This window comes from Hypomesus transpacificus, chromosome 14 (assembly GCF_021917145.1).
Source record: "Hypomesus transpacificus isolate Combined female chromosome 14, fHypTra1, whole genome shotgun sequence".
Lineage (NCBI taxonomy): Eukaryota > Metazoa > Chordata > Actinopteri > Osmeriformes > Osmeridae > Hypomesus > Hypomesus transpacificus.
Genome location: NC_061073.1, coordinates 4,068,969 through 4,089,051, shown reverse-complemented (window position 1 = coordinate 4,089,051; position 20,083 = coordinate 4,068,969). Strand labels below are relative to the sequence as shown.

The following is a 20,083-nucleotide window of genomic DNA, read 5'->3' as shown; positions in this document are numbered from 1 at the left end:
AGTAGGATACTCTAGTCTAGAATCTGAACATTTGACAGACATGACGTAGTAGGGCTTGAGGTAGCGCCCATTTTCTCATGGCCTCTCCCTCTTAAACTCTCCGCCCTTGGAGGCGTTTCAAATTAGCTACACAGACTATGATGAACGAACATCGGTTGCATCTAAATAGCTAGCAAGCCAACATCTCTTTGCCTCAAGATAGACTAACAGGTAATTCAACGTTTTGTACTGTTTTATTACTGCTTACATAATGCAAGCCCTGTTGACGGTCACACTGCACAATGTTCACCTACATAGCTTGCACAGTCAGTGCTGCGTTTTTTTCTAGGCCTGTTGCAAATGATATAGCTCTATAGCTAGCTTAGCCATCGTAGCCCGCCATCCAGCTGCCGTTTGTTAGCCTAGCTTGTACCAAACAATTGTGGGTGTTCTATTTTCTGTATGCTGGCTTGCGTATGGTTTTGTTCCTTGTATCTTTCGAGCAGTATTACCCTGTGTACAGTGTATTGGTCAGCATTTATGTTAAAACCATCACTGGGTTTAGCTACCAAACCACACCGGCCAATTTGCTGGTTTAGCTAGCACCAGCTAGTTGTTAGTAGTAGCAGGCATAGCTTTGCCTGTCGTTGCTACCCACACTGATGTTAGCACAACGATCTTGTCAGCCGATGTTAGCTTGAGCTAAGCCAGCACACCCAGAAACAACAACCACTGAACCAGCCACGACACAGCCAAGAAAGACAGCGCCGTACAGATGCTCTCTATAACTCAATATTTTCCGTATCACTATTAGCCATAGTTGCAGAGAATTTGGGCTACTGTACATTTTGTAGGTGTTAGTCATTATCTTTTTAGTCATCTTGCTAGTTAGCTAAGCATGTAAATAAGGTGATTGAGAAGGGTGGTGTCGCAGTTTTGGTCTCAGCTTGGACACAGTCAACGTGTCCATGGATAAAACGTTCAAACAACTGATCCCTACACAGCTAGCTAAACATGTTATCTTATCTTCTAAGCCATAGTATATAATGGTTAAATGGCTAAATAGTTTAGCTATGCATGTAGGATGGATGGAATGTAGAGTTAAAGCTATGTATTCCGCTACAATGGATCAATATGTAATCTGAAACGACAGAGAGAATCACATGTTTGTCTTCAACACAAACAATACAGAGACACACATGCAGTACAGAGAGAGCCTATACAATACCCTGCAGCTCTAATAGTCTCTCATCCTTTACCTTAAAGCTACTTTATTTGTGGTTGTTTTGGGGCACAATGTTGAGCTTGATCAGGAAGGGGTATGCTCAGTATTTTTGGCCTCCTTTATTTGCTATTAGTTTACATGGTATATTGTATTGGTAGAGGAAAATTCTTATGTTTGGATGCTTGTTGAATGTACCATAACATTATGATCACCACCTGGCAACAAATTGGAACTCAACCTTTTATTTAGGCTACTATACTATATGTTTTTTCAGTCATCTTCCAAATGAAAATATTCAATTTTATATCCTTTTGATTGTTGTGTGTGTATAGTACCATTCTTATCTGACTAAACAAAACACAGCGAATGAACACCCACAGCTGTTGATCAAGCTAGCTTGGACTTTGATATTCAGCTAATTAAAATGTTTTCATTCTAGATATCTTGGCTAAAGAGAAACCCACCAGAAGGCACCATGGGTGACGACAGTGAGTGGATAAAGTTGCCCATCGACCAGAAATGTGAACACAAGGTGAATGCTGCTTTCCCAAATCACATCTCGGCTTACAAACCATCGTAGCCAATTGTCGATGGCAGTATTACACATCCCTGCTCTATAGTGTTTGTTGCCAAACCTACCTGTCTTCTGTAATTCACATCCCTGCTGTATTCAATAGGCCTATGCATAGCTGTACATCCATGCTAGTCCAACTAGTTTGTACCAGGATGACTTAAGATATTGATGTTATGTATTTTAATCAGACATGCTAAAGTATTTTACAGAGCAACGCAAGAACACTCCTGCATTGGTTCTTTCTATCTAAAGGGGCACGTTTGGCTGTCTAGCCTAACTATGCAGTGAAGCTCAATATAACAATCCTTCTCTGTCACAAAGGATCATACTTACTTGAAACTAATGATCAAGCACTGCATCACATTGTAACGTAAAAAAGATTGTTTTGAAGAACACAGGTTCCCTTGCCAACCGTCGTCTACATCTAGGTCAGGGCCAGAACAGTCTGTTGTCTCCTGTGTACTTTGATCCACATCTCAATGCTGATAGTTCCCTTGACATTCCCCCCAGCTATGGAAGGCCAGACTGAACGGGTATGAAGAGTCCCTGAAACTGTTTCAAAGGATTGAGGACGAGAAGAGCCCAGAGTGGGGGAAGTACCTGGGCCTCATCAAGAAGTTTGTGACCGACTCCAATGCCATAGCCCAACTCAAGGGCCTGGAGGCAGCGCTGGCTTACATTAAGCGTGCCCATGTGGCTGCCAAGTGAGTCTCGCTTACAAGCCCTTAAAAACCAGCCTATTCATTAGGGGTGGGAATCTTTTGGTACCTCACGATTCAATTAGAATCGATTGTTGGGGTCACGATTCAATTTGTAATCACTTACAAATACTATATATATATAAACATAAACGAAACGCTATATGTGGCAGCTGGTGTTGATTCTGGGGCGCACTGCCACGAATGTGTGGGAAATACTGCTGTTGCATCTGGTGTTGGAAGGTCTCAGCATGCGTCCTTAGCTGTTCATTAGGTTTCCATCCATACTAGGACAATAGCTAGTTTTCAGATGCTCTAGAGCATAGTGTTTTGTACATCTATCGACTTGATTCTTGATTGATCTCATTGGATCTACACTTACACAACCTTCTTGGGATTGGATTACTTTAGACTTTGTAGGCAGTCACACAGCGCAAACATTGTGACCTTTAAGTTATCAATATTAAATCAGTTAGTTTTACCCTTGGAACTGTCCTTGTGTTTGCAGAACCACGGGGGAGGTGGTCTCTGGAGTGGTCACAAAGGTGTTCAACCAGCCTAAGGCACGAGCCAAGGAGCTGGGCATGGACATCTGCCTCATGTACATAGAGATGGAGAAGGCTGAGGCGGTCCAGGACGAGCTACTGAAAGGCCTCGACAACAAAAACCCTAAGATTATTGTATCGTGCATTGAAACATTAAGGAAGGGACTTAAGTGAGTAAACATCCTTGGCTTTAATGATGCAATGGCTTGTCTGGACTAAATGACGCAATGCTGAGTAGGCAACAGATTCCAGAAAGTACTTGCTTACCTTTCTGTGTTTTATTAGAATTATTTATGTGGGCTATGCCAAACTGATCTGAAATGTTGATATCTTGTACAACCCTTTTCAGTGAGTTTGGCTCCAAGATAATCACTCTGAAGCCTGTGGTGAAAGTGTTGCCAAAGCAGTTTGAGTCTCGAGAGAAGGCAGTTCGAGACGAGGCCAAATTGTTAGCCGTCGAGATTTACAGATGGATCCGGGATGCCCTGCGTCCCCCCCTCCAGAACATTAACTCTGTACAGGTGAGTGAAGATCTCTACTAGTGGTGGTGTAAAAAGGGTCCTACAAGTCTGAGTGACCATGTACCACTGCAAACCATGATGATAGGTTCCAGGATTTCCCGCGGAAAATGTGTTAGTCAAGGTGGTAGGGTGGGGTTTGCCGTCAGACGGGGGGCGGTGAAAAATGCAGCTGGAAACCTTGGGTTCCAGCTACTCTGCTGCCGCAAACCCTTGACCCTAATGTCTGGCCTGTCCTGTGATAATCAAAACCACTGTGGGGGTCTGAGCCTGACCTGTGTTCCCCTCCCAGCTGAAGGAGTTGGAGGAGGAGTGGGTGAAGCTGCCAACCTCCGCCCCCAAGCAGAGCCGCTTCTTACGCTCCCAGCAGGACCTGAAGGCCAAGTTTGAACAGCAGCAAGCTTCCCGGGGGGATGAGGTGGATGGAGATGACGATGACGGCGAGCCAGCAGTACAGGTCGATCCCTATGAGCTCCTGGAGCCTGTGGAGATCCTGTCCAAAATACCTAAAGACTTCTATGATAAAATAGTAAGTTTGGGGTCAAAGTTTCCTGCTGTGGCCTTCATTTACAGACAGTGTTCTGTATTTTGAATGTGATTCATTCACATACACATACGATTTTAGGCTCTTTCAAGACAATGATGATTGTTACAAATGAATTGTCACATATATTGATATCTGTGGAGTCCACATGACATGAAACAATCTCTGATTGGTCAACAGGAGGCCAAAAAGTGGCAGGAGAGGAAGGAGGTGTTGGAAGCGGTGGAGACCCTGGTGAAGAATCCTAAACTGGAGAATGGGGATTTTGGGGACTTGGTCCGAGCACTAAAAAAGGTAGAGAATATTGCCGAAATGCATCTAGGAAAGTGTCACAGCAGGGATCTAGTGCAGTGAACAGTCTCCTTCAATATCTTCAGATCAATTTGGTGCTGTTGTAATTATTTATTGAGGGCTGCTAAAAGCCCTGGTCAATGTTGGTGGCATTGTGAACTCTCTGGTTGTTGTTCAGGTGGTGGGTAAGGATGCCAACGTCATGCTGGTCACCCTGGCTGCCAAATGTTTGGCTGGATTAGCCGCTGGACTACGCAAGAAGTTTGGAACGTACGCCGGAATAGTGAGTTAACCTTGATGCACTGGAAGCATGTCATTGCACTCTGACTCATGCCAAAGTCATACACACAACCTTTTTTAGATTTATTTTTTAGATGTCCTACTTGAGGCATCTCATCACAGTTGAGATGGTGACAGGGGCAGTGCATGTGGATCTTATCCTCTGCTCTGTGTTCACAGGTGGTGCCAACTATCCTCGAGAAGTTCAAAGAGAAGAAACCTCAGGTTGTCCAAGCTCTGCAGGAAGCTATAGATGCAGTGTTCCTAACGGTAAATCCAGATCTTCACACTGGAGAAGATCCTCCCCTCCAATCACTCCTTTGGGCTATTTACTCTTGAATTATTTTTTTATCAACCTGTGGATATCTCAATACATTTGAAACCATCGGCTTTACTGATTGTTCAACATTTATCCCTAAAATCTATGATATAAAGTGTAAAAGTGGCAAAACAATAGCATGGCTTTCCAAAAGCTACTTTGACTTGGAAGTTCAACTATAGGCTTCTCGTCTAAATTCCGTGATGTGTTGGTGTGTTTTAGACGACCCTCCAGAATCTTAGCGAGGATATTCTGGGTGTGATGGATAACAAGAACCCCTCCATCAAACAGCAAGCCTCTCTGTTCCTGGCTAGAAGTTTCCGGCACTGTACCACGTCCACCTTGCCAAAGAGCGTTCTCAAGCCATTCTGCGCTGCATTACTGAAGGTATAAAATAGGTTTCTGATCCAGGCTACCTTTGGACAAGCTTTCTGGACAGGGATTAAGGCCGAATCCAAATACTCTGTTTTACCCCTACCCCAAGCCCTTAGTTTTGCGCATTCACGTGGGAGTAAGTGGTGTCCCATACAATTTTTTATTGAGGGTTAGGGCTAAGACAAAGGGGTATACACCCCTTAAAACCAAGTGTTTTCGGGAGCTTACTTGAAACCTAGGGGTATGTGAATCCTTCTCAACCTGCAACAATGGCGGACAGATCATCCAGAGTCCCATAAATGTAATATTTTTGTCTTAAATAATTGCTTAAAATTGAAAAACTGACAGTCTTGTTTTGTGCTCTACACATTCCTGTACACATGCATTTGCAACTATGTTCCTAATTAAATTAAATTGCTAGTTTGCTACGCTACCGTTACATTGCTGATTTGCACAACAGTCCCGCATTTCTCTGATTAGCCTTGAATGGACTCCATGCATGTCTACAGTTTTAACTAAACATTAGCAGCAACACTACTTGCTTTGGAGACATCTATATATGTAACTGTAACTAAGTGGTGTCTCATTTCATAGGGCTATGTAGCCCTTACCCTTAGTTTTGAGGGCGAAGGGCTAGAGGTAAACTAAGGGCTATGGGGTTGGGGTAAAACAGAGTATTGGGATTCGGCCTAAATCACCCTAATCCCAGATTAAAGAGATTTGTCAGAACAGTAAATGCTAGTCCAGGAGCAGGATTATCCAGTGTCTAGGAAGTGTCAATGATTTTTACATGAACTTTGGGTGTAATGTTTCACCCCTCTGTCTGTTCTGGTTCCTTTCAGCAAGTGAATGATTCTGCCCCGGAGGTGAGGGACGCTGCATTTGAGGCTCTAGGCACCGCTATGAGGGTTGTCGGGGAGAAAGCAGTCAACCCCTTCCTGACTGACCTAGATAAATTAAAACTAGACAAGGTGAGGCTCAGATCACCTGGGTCAGGCCCAGGTTGTCTATAGAACATCATGTAGCCTATGTTGGCTGTATTGTGATAGACATTTGTAAAACTGATTTATAACTGATGGGACTGACAACCATCGAGTCCACTCCAAGGGCCACTTCCAGTCAGGGCCTTAAACAATCCATAACCCTCACTCATCACTCTTGTTTCTACGTGAACAGATAAAAGAATGTGCTGATAAGGTGGAGCTACCCGGGGGGAAGAAGGCAGGAGGAGGTGTGGGGGCAGAGAAGAAAGAAAAGCCTGCCTCCAAGGCCCCTGCCCCTGCTGAGGCTCCATCCAGGTCCTCTGGACCCCCAAGGAAGGCCCCGGTGGCCATCAAGGTCAGTCTGATGGCTGCTTTACCTGAATAGACTCTGTCTGTCAAATACTGTAGCTGGCATTGTGCGTTTTCATTGTGTTCAATATATTATTTTGAAAAACAAGATTATCTTCCTTGTGCTGCAGTCTTCTGGGCCTCCTAAGAAAGGCAAACCAGCGTCTGCTCCTGCTGGTAAAGGGAAGAAGGGTTTGGAGACCAAGGAGGTGATAGAGACTGAGCTTTCGGTCAGTATGGAGTTCTGAGGTTGTTTATTTTCACTAGTGCTGTCAGTTAAACGCGTTATTAACGGCGTTTACGCAAACCGAAATTAACGGCGGTAAATTTTTTTATCACGCGATTAACGCTCTATTTGACCTAGCAAACTTTTTAGTTTTTTTACATTCTGTTGCAACAACCACTGACGTTAGAAAAACTACAATACCGCACCGGATCTAGCTAGACCGGAAACAAAACAACAGGCACGCCACACACACTTGTTGGGCTTGCGAGCCGGCTAAAGAGTAGTAGCAGAGCCCGTTTACGGATATTAGACATTCTCTTGAAGTAGGCTAACGTTACGTTTTGAGTTCATTGCCAGCGCCAGACGCCGAAATGGATGCCAATAAGATTCTGAATGGAAAGTTTACTTTTAAAAGGTGGCCAAATGGTTCCATTGACAAGACCAAAATCATCAGTGTGTTCTGTTGTTGTGAACTGAGCTATCATCGCAGCACGTCGTGGAGTCTAAAATACAATTTTGATGGCCAACCACACAGCTGATGCGAATTCTCTGCCCGCTCGTCAAAGCCAGGCGATTGCAATGTTGTTTTCAATTAAAAAAACATATGCACGAAGCAATCCGAACCACTTTTCCATGTTGATAAGAGCATTACAATTTGAAAAAATCATGGATGAAAAAGAAATCAAGGGACATTTAGAATAGATAAAAATGTGCGATTAATTGCGATTAATCGCGAGTTAACTGACATTAATCGCGATTAAATATTTTAATCGTTTGACAGCTCTAATTTTCACATTGTTGATACCCGAGTGACAGAGCCGCATCTTGTATTCATTTTTTTTTTCTGTGTGTGTCCCAGTTGGAGGTGTGTGAGGAGAGGTCAGCGGTGGTGCTCCCAGCCTCCTGCATGCAGCTGCTGGACAGTGCCAACTGGAAGGAGCGCCTGGCCAGCATGGAGGAGTTTCAGAGGGTAACAAGCATCTGTCCCTCCCACAGGGAACCAGAGGGGTAGACTAGGAGGATGAAGTAGTAGGCATACTGTCACTCTTGAATTACTGTCACCTAGGCATGGGCCGGTATCAGATTTTGACGGCATGATAACCGTGAGAAACAATTAGTAGGCTAATCTGCTCTCCCCCAGAAATATATTTTTCCATGGCTCTAGTGTAACGTAACATAAAACTAGCTGATGCTAGCTACTTAATTAGCCGTGTTATCTGCCTCAGTTTGTAGCATGCAAATAATACTGTTGAATGTTTCTCACCAGTGCTAAACACACTAACTCTTAACTGGTTGCAAATGTTCATTTCAAGACACCGTTGTCTTGAATTTTGAAATAGTGACGGGTGGTGCTCCTGTAGATGGGATATCATACGTATTTCCTCCTCTAGTAACCACTCTTAAACACGTGTTACAAGTTGTATTTCCTGGTACCCGAAAAAAGTCCATACTGCAGGGAATGGTTCCAGGGGTGCACCTCCTTCGGCTATTCTATACACCTGGTGGTGACTGACTGCTTGCTCGCACCAACCGGAGGATTACTTTCTCCGCTGCGTAAAACCTGAGGGATTCCTGCACTTTCACTCTTTTACGAGACATAAAAAAACTGCTCATACCACAGCAACGGTATAACGAAAAAATTGAGAGGTATTGAAACCAGGACTTTTTCAAACCACGGTATACCTTGAAACCGGTAACCGGCCCATGCCTATCGTCACCCCCACTCACATATCCCTTCTCAAGCTATAGGGGAAATCAGAGGCATATCACATCTCCAAAGCATGCACCGTATGAACATGGAACACGCTCAGAACTGTGACTGTAGGGGCAGTTCATGTCTATGAGATTGTTTAGCAGGTTATCTTTTGCTCTCTTACAAGGACTCCTCTCGAGTCTAGTGTCAGTGTATGGGAGCAGTGTGTGTTGGGAGGATGGTTTTGTGAGTGTTGTGTCTCAATCCTAGGCTGTGGAGCAGATGGACAGCGCTGAGATGCCTTGTCAGGCTCTTGTCAAGATGCTGGCCAAGAAGCCAGGATGGAAGGAGACTAACTTTCAGGTAAACAATCATATATTTACAAGCATTTCTTTATTTTGCTGCTCACCATAGTTTGAGTACAGTTGGAGAGTTGCTGGTCTGGTTGACGTGTGTGTCTGTGTCTAGGTGATGCAGATGAAGCTGCACATCGTCGGCCTCGTGGCCCAGAGAGGCTCCTTCTCCAAGACGTCGGCGTCCGTGGTGCTGGACGGCCTGGTGGACAAGGTGGGGGATGTGAAGTGCGGGGGTAAGGCCAAGGAGGGGCTGACCGCTATCGGAGAGGCCTGCTCTCTGCCTTGGACGGCTGAACAGGTGGGGCTCACATCTCTCTACTGTTAACACAATACACGGAGGAACTAGTTGAGGAATGGGGGGTTTCTGCATTCAATGCTGCCTCTGAGGTCTATCCATCTATGCATTCATTTGAGATCCCTCCAGTTGTTCAACTACCACTTGTCCTCAACTGTCTCAATCTAGCATGGACTTCTCTCATCTTTTACTTTTAACAGAATAAATTGACACTGGGAAGCTTGTTGATATGTCAGTGTTGTTGTTTGGAATTTATATTGTTGTGAGGAGGTAGGCCTAGATGTTGGTTATAAGATGGTTAAATACATACAACATAAGGTTGAGATTAGATTAGAGAAACAAATAAGAAAAATATTTAATGATTTAGAGTGAGAAGTGTAAAGATCAGAATGCTGTGTGTGTGTCAGGTGGTGTCTATGGCTTTCGCTCAGAAGAATCCTAAGAACCAAGCTGAGGCCCTCAACTGGTTAGCCAACGCCATGAAGGAATTTGGATTTGCTGGGTCAGTGTCAACTGCAGAACCCTGTATCTTTTACCAAGTCATAAATGAGAGTGATATTCCTTATCGTGTCCTGACTTCTCAGACCATTACTGCAAAATATGAAATGTTCTTAATTCACTCACCTAGGAACAAATAAGTCTAAGTTAAATACATACAAAATTGTGTATGTTGCCTAGGATCAATGTGAAGGGGTTCATCAGCCATGTGAAGACAGCATTGGGGGCTACCAACCCAGCAGTGAGGATGGCAGCCATTGCTCTGCTGGGGGTCATGTACCTCTACATGGGAGCTCCGCTCCGTATGTTCTTTGAGGACGAGAAGCCTGCGCTGCTGGCACAGATAGATGCCGAGTTTGAAAAGGTAACGTGGTCCTTTTCCTGTGCATATGGGAAGCCTTTTGTCCCTGGCTACTGGCCAGGATGTTACTGTATCTATGTCTTAACTGACCTTCCTTGGGGAAATGTAGAAAACGTCAAGTAAATAAGTCAGGTTCAGATCAGACGGATGGTTCGTGGCATACGATACGTGTGAGGTTTTGTTCAGGTTATGTTTAACCCACCCCCTCCCCACCCAGATGCAAGGCCAATCCACCCCCGCCCCATTCAGAGGCACCAAGAAAGGAGCAGAAGATGTGGGGGAGGAGCCTGACGAACAGCAGGAGGAGGAGGGGGGAGCAGTTGACATCATGGATCTCCTCCCCAGGACTGATATCAGGTAAACTCCTCAACAATCTAACACATCTACTTACAGTAGATATACACAACCCTGTTAAAATGCCTGTTTTTTGTGATGTAAATCTTATTTTTCAATCAAATTGTTCACGTTATAGGTCACATTAAAGGTGAACAAAGTTCTGACATGATTTAGCTTTGTCCCATTTTTTTACACCACAAAAACCTGGCATTTTAACAGGGGTTTGTAGACTTTTTATATCCACTGTATATACTTTTGACAGGCTATATCCCCAAGGATGTTGTCACATTTCATATGACAACAAGTCTACAACGCGAAAAGAGCACACAGTGACAACCCAGCAACCCTGCTTTTCTCCCCACCAGTGACAAGATCACATCAGACATGGTTTCCAAGATCGGTGACAAGAACTGGAAGATTCGGAAGGAGGGTCTGGACGAGGCGGTGGCTGTCATCTCGGAGGCCAAGTTCATCCTGCCCCCCCTGGGAGAGCTGTCCCTCGCCCTCAGGGGGCGCCTCAACGACTCCAACAAGATCCTGGTGAGACAGGAGTCTGTTCTCCTACTGTTACTCATCAAATCCTGTTTTGTTATTCCATTCAACTGCTACCCATAAACAAACAGCACAAATAATCAGTCAGAGCACTGCTGCTACCCATAGTTTAACACCACCTGTGTGTGTGTGTGTGTCTGTCCTCAGGTCCAGCAAACACTGACCATCCTCCAACAGATCGCCACGGCGATGGGCCCTGGTCTAAAGCAGCATGTGAAGAGTCTGGGCATGCCCATCATCACTGTCCTGGGAGACAGCAAGGTACTGACTTCCGACCCCATTATCCGACATGTACAGTCACCACACACATATCCAGCCTCATCCACCATGTAGAGCCACTCACAGAGCAGGCTGAGCACTCTTCTTCTCAGTTCCTGGTGTGATGCTGACTTTGTCTCCTGCCTTGAAGACCAATGTGCGTGCGGCTGCCATGGCGACCCTGCAGGCGTGGGTAGAGCAGACAGGGATGAAGGAGTGGCTGGAGGGAGAGGACCTCTCAGAGGAGCTGAAGAGGGAGAACCCATTCCTCAGACAGGAGGTAAGCAGAAAGTAAAGACTGCTTCCTCAGACAGGAGGTAAACGGGAAGTCAAAACCGCTTCCTCAGAGAGGAAGTAAAGACTGTTTCCTCAGACGGGAGGAGAAGACTTAATCAAATAGTGACTATAGACACACATTCTACCGCTGACTGTCTCCCCCCTTGCCAGGTACTGGGCTGGCTGGCAGAGAAGCTGCCCACCATGCGTGTGGTGCCTGGAGACCTGATGCTATGTGTGCCCCAGCTGTATGGCTGCCTGGAAGACCGGAACGGAGACGTGAGGAAGAAGGCCCAGGAGGCCCTCCCCATGTTCATGATGCACCTGGGCTTCGACAAGATGAACAAGGCCACTGGAAAACTGAAGGTCGGTAGAACGACATAGAATTGAGGACTTCAGTCTTGTATTTAACCTAATGAAGTAACATTTTGTTACCCACAGACTTCCTCTAAGGACCAGGTGATTGGCATGCTAGAGAAGGCCCGAGCAGTGATGCCAGCCAAGCCTGAGGCTCCTGCTGGTAAAGCTGGTACATCTAAGGCCTCCAATGGAAAAGCTGCTCCAGGTTGGTCTCACTGTATTTCTTACTAACGTTCTGTATGTTATGTTGAGAGGTGTTCCGTTTGTTGATGGCTGTTGTGTTCTCCCCAGCTTTGTCCAAAGCCAAGCCAGAGAGTGATGACTATGGGTTTGGAGAACCCAAAGCAGAGGCCAAGAAGATCAAACCAGGAGCTGCAAAAAAGGTCTGTTGACATTTTTTACATGTCTGTTTGGTTGAATACCCATCATTCATATCAAGTTGTAGGGACTAAGCAGTCTGTATGAGCGCCCCCCTCCACCCCCCCACCACACACGCACACTCGGTGCCATATTTCCTGCTGTGTTAAAACACATCCCCTGTCTATATTATGTCCATACTAGAGCGTGGTGGTCCAGGAGCCGGGCGGTGGCCCAGATAAAGAGACTGTCAGTAAAGATAAAAAGGTTTCCAAGGGGAAGCCAGTCAGCCAGCAGGTACACAGGAGAACACGCCCCAATACTAATGACTAATGATGCTTCAGGAACGAGAGGACTGCTCAACGACTTACTGCTGCTGCACAGGCATCAATCCTAAATCTTTATGTAGCAGCAAATCTTGCATGATCGTAGGGAGATTGGATTGTTTCCTGTTTGTCTTTTTTAAGTATGCAAACAATAATTGCACTTGTGTGTCCTCTTACTGGACTGCTCTCTCTCCACTACATACTTTGCATGTCTGTTTCTGTCTGCGCTGCGCATACTGTGTGACAGTCCCACACCTCTTTAGATATCTTCTATTTTATAACAACCATGCACCGTCCTTCTGTTTGAAACCAGGCTTTCACCAGCTGTGTGTACGCTAAACTCCTGAAAGGATTGCAATTGCACTGTGGTGTGGACTGTAACCCTAACTGTCTCCCTTCTCAACTGTTGTATCTTGGATACCCTCCGACGCCCCTCCTCCCTATCCTCCGTACTCTCCTTCCCCATCCTACTCCCCCCCCCATCGTCCTCTCTCTTCCTCCCCCAGGGCACTGTGGGTAAGAAGCCTCCTGTCAAGGCCAGTGTGAAGGATGACGAGGACCGCTCTGGCCCCATTTTCATTGTGGTGCCCAACGGCAAGGAGCAGAGAATCCGGGAAGAGAAAGGTCTGAAGGTGAGACAACCAGCGTCTGCCACCCAGCAAGAACCACTGGCTGATGTAGAGATGGAGGATTATGTGATATGTTTTGATTTACTTAACCCCTTCCTCTTCGTCATCGCATCTGTGTGTTCCTGCAGGTGCTGAAGTGGAACTTCATGACTCCCAGGGATGAGTATGTGGAGCAGCTGAAGACCCAGATCTCCAACTGCATGGCTAAGTGGCTGCAAGATGAGCTCTTCCACTTTGACTTCCAGAGACACGTCAGGGCCATTTCCACCATGATGGAGGTATCTCCTCTTCTCACAAATGTGACACGGTGTACAACATGTGTGTGCGTTAACACGTCTGTGTTCATCCAAAAGTGTGCTTGTGTGTGTTTGAGTACATGCTTGTGTATGCCTCGTGTGACCTTGTCTGACCGTTTTCTTGTCCTTCCTCCAGCGTATGGAGGAGGAGAGCGATGCCACCATCGGCTGTCTGGACCTCATCCTCAAGTGGTTCACGCTGCGCTTTTTTGACACCAACACCACGGTGCTGATGAAAGTTCTGGAGTACCTCAAGATGCTGTTTGCCATGCTCAGCAGGCAGAACTATCATCTCAATGAGTACGAGGCCTCATCCTTCATCCCCTACCTCATCCTCAAGGTGAGTCCACAACTTCATCCCTTACTCATCCTGGATAGTCACATTAATACAACAGCCAAAATGCTATTGCTGCCTGTTGTCTGGCACTAAAGCTTTGAAACATTTCAGCGAGCGCAAACTCTTCTGGAGCTTCTCACATATTTTGGAGGTATCTGTTGTCAAGGAGTGTTTAGTGATACCGGTGGGGGGGGTTGTTTCTGCTCCTCCAGGTGGGGGAGTCTAAGGATGTGGTACGTAAGGATGTGAGGGCTATCCTGGCCATGCTCTGTAAAGTCTACCCCGCCAGCAAGGTCTTCCCCTTCCTCATGGATGGAACCAAGTCGAAGAACTCCAAACAGAGAGCTGGTAAGCCCAGAGACTCTCTGATGTTGACGCATTAGCTAAGGAATCATGGAGGAGAGGATTGTTCATTGTGCAGATGTAATTTATTTGTAACATGCACTGTTGGGTGATCTGGATTGTGATGTGTTTTGTTTACTGCTTTGTTTATCACCTTATCTAACTTTCCTTATCTAATTATTTGGAAAGAAAAAGGTGTTGTGGTCTCTTATTTTTTTCCAGAGCTGTAGTACAGTTATAACACAACCTCTTAAACCTAGCTCTTCTAGACTCTACTAACCATCCCTGACCTTGTGTCCTCTCCCAGAGTGTCTGGACGAATTGGGTAATTTGATAGGGAACTATGGGATGAACGTGTGCCAGCCCACGCCCGCCAAGTCCCTGAAGGAGATCGCCGTGCACATTGGAGACCGGGACACGTCCGTCCGTAATGCCGCCCTCAACACGGTGGTGGCGGTCTACAACGTGTGTGGAGAACAGGTCTACAAGCTCATCGGCAACGTAAGGCCTCGTGTTGGCTTTTACAAACCTTCAACTGGTTCTTGGCAGCACCAGTCGTTTACCATCCTTGATCGTTAGATCACCCAGGTTTAAAGGGTTTCCGATCAGGTGTTGACATCTGTGTAGTCCACTGCCAATTAAAAAATTGTTAATCTCTCCCCCCCCAGCTGTCAGAAAAGGACATGAGCATGCTGGAGGAGAGGATAAAGCGGTCGGCCAAGAAGGTCCAGGCTCCGCCTCCCAAACAGACAGCCGAGCGGTCCCAAAGGGAGAACCCGCCCAATCCCACTGCCACCTTCATAAGGAAGCCTGCCCAGGTGCAAGAGGAGGTGCCCAACAGGCTGAAGTAGGTGCCCTCTGCCAGGGAGGGGGGGGAATCAAACATCCCTAATTCTGCTTTATTCAATCAATTCCAGGTTTGATGACCTTTGCCTCTACATGTACACTTTCAGATACTTGATGTGCTCTTGATTTAGCTTGCATGGCTTTGTCATGGATTTGTACATGAGAATGATCCTATTGGTTCAAGTGGACAGCAAGTATTTGAAGGCTGTAGATGCCGTTCTTCAGCCCTGTGGTGTTCATCTTAATCCCACTATTCTAGTCTTATGCCAATGATTCATGAAGCGATAAGATTCTGTCCAGCTCTGCGCTAGCATTCATACCTTTTTTTACTCACCGACTTTCCTTGCCTCCTTCCTTCCTCTCTAACTGGGTCTGTCTCATTCTCCTCTTCCTCCTCTGACCTCGCTCTTTGGGCATTTTCAGAACGTGACGTCACAAAACAGTAATGCTGTCAACATCACATCTCTGCAAATGCTCAAGGGGGTGTTTCATTGCATGTGGTGTGTCTTAATCCTGGATATCTCCTCCTCCCCCCCCCCCCCCTTTCTTTATCGCTGCTCTCCTCGCTTGGACAGAATAATGTATCGTACTTATAGGATGTGAGTACCTCCGTCTCCCTGTGTGTTGACCTGCAAAACCACTCCACACAGGGACCACCTCCTCTAGATGTACCATAGAGATAATCCAAGCATAATCTAGCAGAGATTGATGGACATGATCTAGACCTAATCTGGTAGTTCCACTAAACCACCTGTACTAAACCACTATTCTCCATTCCCTGCTTACTTCTCCTTCGGTGTGGATGTTTGTGCTGACTGTGCGTCTGTCTGGCAGGCTGGCTGGCAGTCACGTCCACACCAGTCAGACTGCATGGCCAGTATAGTGGATATGAGAAGCCAGCTTCTGTGTTTGACTTAGATCAGTGTTTTATCAGCTGTTCTTGAGGACTGCACAGGGAGGCACATATAAATTGACGCCGCGCTCCAGCAAAACCTCGCTAATGTGTTTTAATGCATATTAAATACTTACGGTGCACTTGATTCAGACCACCTTGTGTGCCGAGGTTGGTTTTATGGAGTAGCGTGACGCCAAGCACCATCCCCAACACTGGGTCTCTAGGAGTGCAGCTGACGAGCACTGATCTAAACCATGTGGTTCTGACCGCCTCCCTTCTCCTCCAGCCAAGCGCGTCAGAACGCCCATCACGACCAGTCGGCCCCCTTTATCCCTAAGGAGTTCCAGCTGGACCTGGACATGATCGAGAATGACCACACGCGGGTCCGTGAGCTGCCAGACCTGGTCCAGCACAAACTGGATGAGCTCCTGGAGCCCATCGTGATCCCAGAACCCAAGTGAGTCGGGATGATCGGTGTGGTTATGGGATGGTTATGGAATGACTTGTATTAACATGATGTAGTAACATCTTGTTTGCCCCCATCCCAGGATTCGCTCGGTCTCCCCCCACTTTGACGACCTCCATAACAGCACGGCCTCCACCATTAACTTTGTGATCTCCCAGGTGGCCAGTGGAGACATCAACACCAGCATCCAGGCCCTGGCTCAGGTAGGCCTCACACGGCCTTCAGACACTCAGACTACTACAGCTGTGAATAATACGTTAGGAAAAAGTGTCACATTGTTAACAAAAATCAAGAATGGATTCTACAAACATTTGAAATATAGTCACAAGGTTGCTTAATATTCCAGTGATGCCAGACCTTCCTGTGTTTGGATCTTTTTCCCATGCTGCTCCCTGCCTGTGTCTCCCCAGATTGATGAGGTGTTGCGTCAGGAGGACAAGGCAGAGGCCATGTCCGGTCACATCGACCAGTTCCTCATCGCTACCTTCATGCAGCTGCGTCTTATCTACAACACACACATGGCCGATGACCGGCTGGACAAGAGGGACATTTTCAAGCTCTACAGCTGCATCATTGGAAACATGCTCTCGGTGGGTGCACCGGCATGCCGTCGCCACAAGGGGGCTCTGAGAGCCAGAGAATATGAACTTTGTCCTCCCATTAGATGGTTGATAATTGGCCAGTGAAGAACCAGTCTGTTTTAATGTTTGATAGATGTATAGATTGTCGCATAACAGCAGTAAATACAATAATAACATAAAAGATGGTTATTCACTACTAATGTAATACTGGAAGGTGAGATTTATTTATACAATAATTATACTTGATCATTCATGAAAGTTCTTGTTCTCCTCCAACACGCTCCCCCCATCTTTGTGCCTCTTACTCTCTCGGCTCCCAGCTGTTCTCCATGGAGAGCCTGGCGCGGGAGGCGTCCATGGGCGTGCTGAAGGACCTGATGCACGGCCTCATCACCCTGATGCTGGACGCCCGGGTGGAAGACATCGAGGACGGACAGCAGCTCATCCGCTCCGTCAACCTGCTGGTGGTCCGGGTTCTGGAGAAATCTGACCAGACCAACATCCTCAGGTAAGAGCCACCCCGCTGGTCAAAACCACCTGCAGATCTGGTCTTGAGTGGGGCTGAGTGAAGGTGTTCAAAATGTTCAAAATTAATGTGGCAAACCGACTCTCCATCTCTCTCTACCTGCCTTTCTCTCGCCCCCTCCCCCCTTTCTTCCCTTGTCTTCAGTGCTCTGCTGGTGCTGCTCCAGGACAGTCTAACCACCACAGCAGGCTCTCCCATGTTCTCTGAGCTGGTCATGAAGGTAACTACATTTCCTGGTTTTTCTCACCTCCTAGATGAAATGGTCTACTTCTTTGTCTTGTGTTTCTCACATTCATCCTTCCTCCACCTCTCTCTCCCTCTCCATTTGTAACCTCTATTTCCCCCTTCATCTGTCTACCCATATTTTCCCCCTTCTCACTACCCCATCCTTCCCTACATCTCTACCCCCACACCCTCTGCTCCTATTTGTCCCCACACACACACACCTTTCCCTCCCCTCAGTGTCTGTGGCGTATGATCCGGTTCCTTCCGGAAACCATCAGCAGCATCAACCTGGATCGCATCCTGCTGGACGTCCACAACTTCATGAAGGTGTTTCCCAAGGAGAAGCTCAAGCAGCTCAAGAGCGACGTGCCCCACAGGACCCTGAAGACCCTGCTGCACACACTCTGCAAGCTGACCGGAGCCAAGGTACCCACATGCACGCACGCAAAAACACAAACGCAAACACTGCAGACCAGTCAAGAGCTGTAACTCCTCGTCCTTCTGCTCCTCGTCCTGAAGATCCTGGACCACCTGTCCATGATAGAGAACAGGAACGAGTCGGAGCTGGAGGCCCACCTGAGGCGTGTGGTCAAACACTCTGGGAATCTGTCTGGCTTCAAGTCTGACCGCGGGACTGAGAAGGGAGCCCTCAGAATGGTGAGGCCGACTGCAATCAGCCAGATTCACAGCAACTGTTATCATACTACATCATACTTTACACTATACAATGCTACTTTATATTACATTATACTATACCTAACTACATTCAACAATAAAATATGCATTAGTACATCATACTACTTTAAACTAATACATTATGATACTATATCATACTACATTTTACTTTGCAGTAGTATATCACACTACATTGCTCTGTGTTCTTCTAAAAACCATCTGTAAGCTTTACAACCATCATTAAGCAGATTAGCACCATCATTACCAATAGTAGCATACATACAAGACCCACCTGTGAGCACAGTGTGCCTGTATGTCCCCCCTCAAGGATGACAGGATGTCCAAGGCTAAGGTGAGCGACATCCTGTCTGAGATCTTCAAGAAGATTGGCTCCAAGGAGAATACAAAAGAGGTACTAAGGACGCTGGAGAACCACATATATTTGCCTTGTCGGGTTGATGTGTCTTCAGGTTTTTTATGTGAGATGTGTGTATCCGTCAGGGCCTGACGGAGCTGTATGAGTACAAGCAGAACTACTCGGACGCTGACCTGGAGCCCTTCCTCAGGAACACCTCCCAGTTCTTCCAGAGCTACGTGGAGAGAGGCCTGCGTATAATCGAGTCTGAGAGGGAGGGCAAAAATCGCATCCAATCCACCGGCTTGGGTCAGAACCCCACACAGACACACACACACACACACACACAGGTCGATAAACATCTGACACCTTGCGGAACTCGAACCTTGTTTTTCCTGAAAGACTAGGAAAAAAAACTGTAAATCCGTGTGAGATGCAGGCACACCTGACTGGTCCTGTGCTGTCTCCTGTCCTTCAGCGATACCTCAGCATGGTCTGGACTCTAGCTCAGGGCCCCTCAACACTAACGGGGAGGAACTGAAGCCTGCCGTCTACTATGAGAGGCTGAAGATACTCCGTCAACGCCAGGGTCTGGAGAACAACTCCAGGGTCAGTATGCTCTGCTCACATGCTGCCGTAGACATCTACTGGAATAAACATATTTAGCATCTTGTTACTGGAAGGACTTGTTTCCCCCCCCTTCTTTTGTCTTCTCCCACAGCAGCAGCAGGGTGGGGAGGAGGAGAGAGAGCGCCCCCCAGTCACCTCCCTGCTCTCCAAGCCCTCGGTGGCGTCGTCCACAGACATGCTCCACAGCAAGCTGTCCCAACTGAAGGAGTCTCGGGAGCTGTACCAGCACGACCCTGCCCACTCCCACTCCCCCACCCGCTCCTCCTCCCCCTCCGCCAACCTCGACGACCTCAAGAAGAGGCTGGAGCGCATCAAGAGCAACCGCCAGTAGGCCTGCACTGGTTTACCAAATCAGCACACTGTAATAAAGACCTGGCTCTAATATGTACAGGAAATATGTTCAACTTGCTTGGGGTGAACTTGATTTACGTAGCTGTTCAGAGTTTAAACTGATGGTAATGGAGCGCACTAGGAATCGAAGTGCACCACAAGTTCTCTATCTCATATTTGGGATACATGTAAGGTCTGGGTCTTCTGCCTCTTTAGTCCCCCATGTAATCTCACCCTTACCCCCCCCAGCCCATTTGACATCCTGCTTTTACCCAGGCACTCCTTCTCAGTGCTCACTCTGTGTATACATTCAGAAAAAGGAGGAAAAAAAAATAAACAAGTGTCTAATTGTATACAAATATAAGTGGACTACTTTAT

The 20,083-nt window shown here is 46.8% G+C and overlaps 1 protein-coding gene across 6 annotated transcripts; it reads left to right on the top strand.

Moving 5' to 3' along the window:
- The first annotated feature begins 106 nt into the window (after window positions 1–106).
- ckap5 (cytoskeleton associated protein 5) lies at window positions 107–19,850 on the top strand. Of its 6 annotated transcripts, none has more exons than XM_047033663.1 (44): window positions 107–210; window positions 1,644–1,736; window positions 2,289–2,482; window positions 2,985–3,191; window positions 3,371–3,542; window positions 3,832–4,068; window positions 4,264–4,377; window positions 4,553–4,657; window positions 4,834–4,923; window positions 5,195–5,359; window positions 6,190–6,318; window positions 6,524–6,685; window positions 6,810–6,908; window positions 7,764–7,874; window positions 8,868–8,960; window positions 9,066–9,251; window positions 9,656–9,750; window positions 9,927–10,110; window positions 10,325–10,464; window positions 10,809–10,983; window positions 11,143–11,256; window positions 11,405–11,533; window positions 11,701–11,895; window positions 11,971–12,094; window positions 12,181–12,272; window positions 12,451–12,543; window positions 13,079–13,204; window positions 13,330–13,479; window positions 13,634–13,837; window positions 14,047–14,182; window positions 14,484–14,677; window positions 14,845–15,023; window positions 15,598–15,621; window positions 16,204–16,374; window positions 16,466–16,586; window positions 16,794–16,973; window positions 17,285–17,472; window positions 17,635–17,710; window positions 17,953–18,141; window positions 18,235–18,372; window positions 18,719–18,802; window positions 18,892–19,054; window positions 19,224–19,354; window positions 19,470–19,850. In XM_047033663.1, the coding sequence occupies exons 2-44, from the start codon at window positions 1,680–1,682 to the stop codon at window positions 19,704–19,706; spliced, it is 6,153 nt and encodes a 2,050-aa protein (XP_046889619.1). In that variant the 5' UTR covers window positions 107–210; window positions 1,644–1,679; the 3' UTR covers window positions 19,707–19,850. The 6 variants fall into 6 exon arrangements, with proteins under 6 accessions (XP_046889619.1, XP_046889618.1, XP_046889622.1 ...); XM_047033662.1 differs by having other exon boundaries at window positions 19,467–19,850; XM_047033666.1 differs by lacking the exon at window positions 12,451–12,543 and having other exon boundaries at window positions 19,467–19,850.
- The last annotated feature ends 233 nt before the right edge of the window (window positions 19,851–20,083 follow it).